Source organism: Mizuhopecten yessoensis, unplaced genomic scaffold (assembly GCF_002113885.1).
Source record: "Mizuhopecten yessoensis strain PY_sf001 unplaced genomic scaffold, ASM211388v2 hete_36056584, whole genome shotgun sequence".
Lineage (NCBI taxonomy): Eukaryota > Metazoa > Mollusca > Bivalvia > Pectinida > Pectinidae > Mizuhopecten > Mizuhopecten yessoensis.
Window position 1 is genome coordinate 1 of NW_018483127.1, and position 2,149 is coordinate 2,149.

General features: G+C 36.1%; 1 protein-coding gene across 1 annotated transcript; it reads right to left on the minus strand.

Moving 5' to 3' along the window:
* Positions 1 to 378: 378 nt before the first annotated feature.
* LOC110444190 (mediator of RNA polymerase II transcription subunit 11-like) lies at positions 379 to 1,349 on the minus strand (the record flags this gene model as incomplete). Its single annotated transcript, XM_021488595.1, has 2 exons — positions 1,070 to 1,349; positions 379 to 554 (listed from the first exon to the last, which is right to left on the minus strand). Coding segments are annotated over exons 1-2 (255 nt in total), but the record flags the coding sequence as incomplete, so codon positions are not given.
* Positions 1,350 to 2,149: the final 800 nt, after the last annotated feature.

Below are 2,149 nucleotides of genomic sequence, written 5' to 3' on the forward strand. Positions count from 1 at the left end.
ACCGAAGCAATTTAGCGCGGTTTTCGGTGCACCGCAGTGTATCGTAACAGCCCTACCAAATATATTTAGGAATTATAAGTTACAATACTTATAATGCTGGTCCAAATAGTAACTAGTGAATAACCTTACTTAAAGAAGTTATGTGGTGAACCACTCTTAGGTCATTCTCCCAAGATCAAGGTCATATCAAGAGGTCAAAGGAGAGTTACATATTGTATTCTTGACCAAACAATAGTTTCTAAATGACAGAAAAAATACTTTATGAGAATGAGATCATGTGTATCATGAACAACCCATTGATGTATGGTACATAACTCACACTACCAATGTCAATATTCCACAACATGAGGTCAGAAGTCACACTTTTGAATGATATGCCTGCAATGCCTGGATCATTGGTCTTGAGAACTTACCTGTAGATACCTGTGTCAGGTAGTTAATCTGTTGCGTTAGTTTTTTCTCCACCTCCATCAAAATCTTCATGAAGTTGGTGGTGTGTGTCTCGACTTGTTTCAACACAGGTTTGTCTTTTGCTAGTTCTTGTAGGGCCTGACCTGTCACAATCACACAAGAAACTGGGTTATTATATAGCCACATATTAACTAATCATACTAATTAAACCAACTCATGGTCATCTTTGGTGTTTAACTAATAACTGACACTGTGTGTGTAATAAATGTACTTTATATCACAGGGACCTGATACATTATGGCATGGCAATTTGGAATACATGCACCCTTCTTCAACAGTCAACTCTTTTTACTTGACTTTTATCTTATACCTTCTACAAAATAAACAGAAGAGGAACATAGTTACCGAGGCGATGTACGCATTCAAGTACAGGGTCTTGCAGCAATAAATAAATTGCATGTTAAAACATAAAATGATCAGCCTACCCTAATAGATACAGGTGCCTGGGGATATTTGTAACTAAAACCTGTTTCAGAAACCTATGACATGCCAACTCATTTATCCAGACATGCGTTCATTTCCATTCAGCTACGGACGTCAATTTTATATGAACGAGATAAAATAAGAATGTTTGATTTATCAACACCGTTCTATTTACCGGCACTTTGTATTGCTGTAGCAATATCCTTCTCAATGTTCTCAAGCTGCTGTAGCCGTGCTACCGGTCCTTCCGCCATTGTTGCATTATAGGTGTCGCTACCGTCGATTTTATTTTAAACTCCGATTTACATGATAATTGGAGAGTCGTCACAGCTATATAGGCATACTGTCATTTAATAATTAGCCAGACATTAGCAAAACGGACTTTAAACTGCGCATAAAACAGTCGAACGTTTAAAATACATCTACTTTCACATTGCGTGCAATTTACACAGATAATATGAAAATAGCAGAAACATTCCGAACATTAATTTTTCGGAAACGTTACTATGTTTGCACATGCGCAGTCATTTACGATTTTGCATGTTGAGCAGACAAACTGTCAAGTAAATTTCGAAAGGTAAAAGATGTTTCGAACAGTGCGGTACCTGCCATCTTTAATTCAGAGGAGTTCTTGGAACAATTCCAGAAATGTTGTCGGGTTTGTATTCCTTTGTCTTTTTACAAAGTTTAATTCAAGTTTATGCTATTTTCATCACTTGTCTATTTTTTGTTACACAACATTCAGCTGTCGACCAGCGACAGGGCAATGACTGCCTGGACTTTGACCCCACAAAAAATAGTACCTATACAGGTATATATGAGTCTGAGGAATATGACATATCGCTAGATTGGTCCATGGGTACAATGATAATTAATTTATAAATAATTACAGAACTAAAAGTATGGCAATTATTGACCGGTTGTTGTCTTCACAAGTTTTATATAATTTAGGGCCACTAGCTAGTAAACTACAGGTACATTTGTACTTGGCGCATACAAGGTTATATTATGGGTGTATATATTATAAACAGACAAGGCTATAGTGCATGTGAGAAAGCGACATGTTATTCCTTCACGAAGACTCAGTGACTTGTATACATGCTGCTGAAAAACTATTAAAATTAACACAAATCAAATTGGTTCAAAGCAAATATTATAGAATTAATTTGATACACAACATTCCACATCTCATGATCAGCATATACAGGTTAAATGCAGTACCTCAAAAAAGTATTGATGCTTAAATATGTTAATT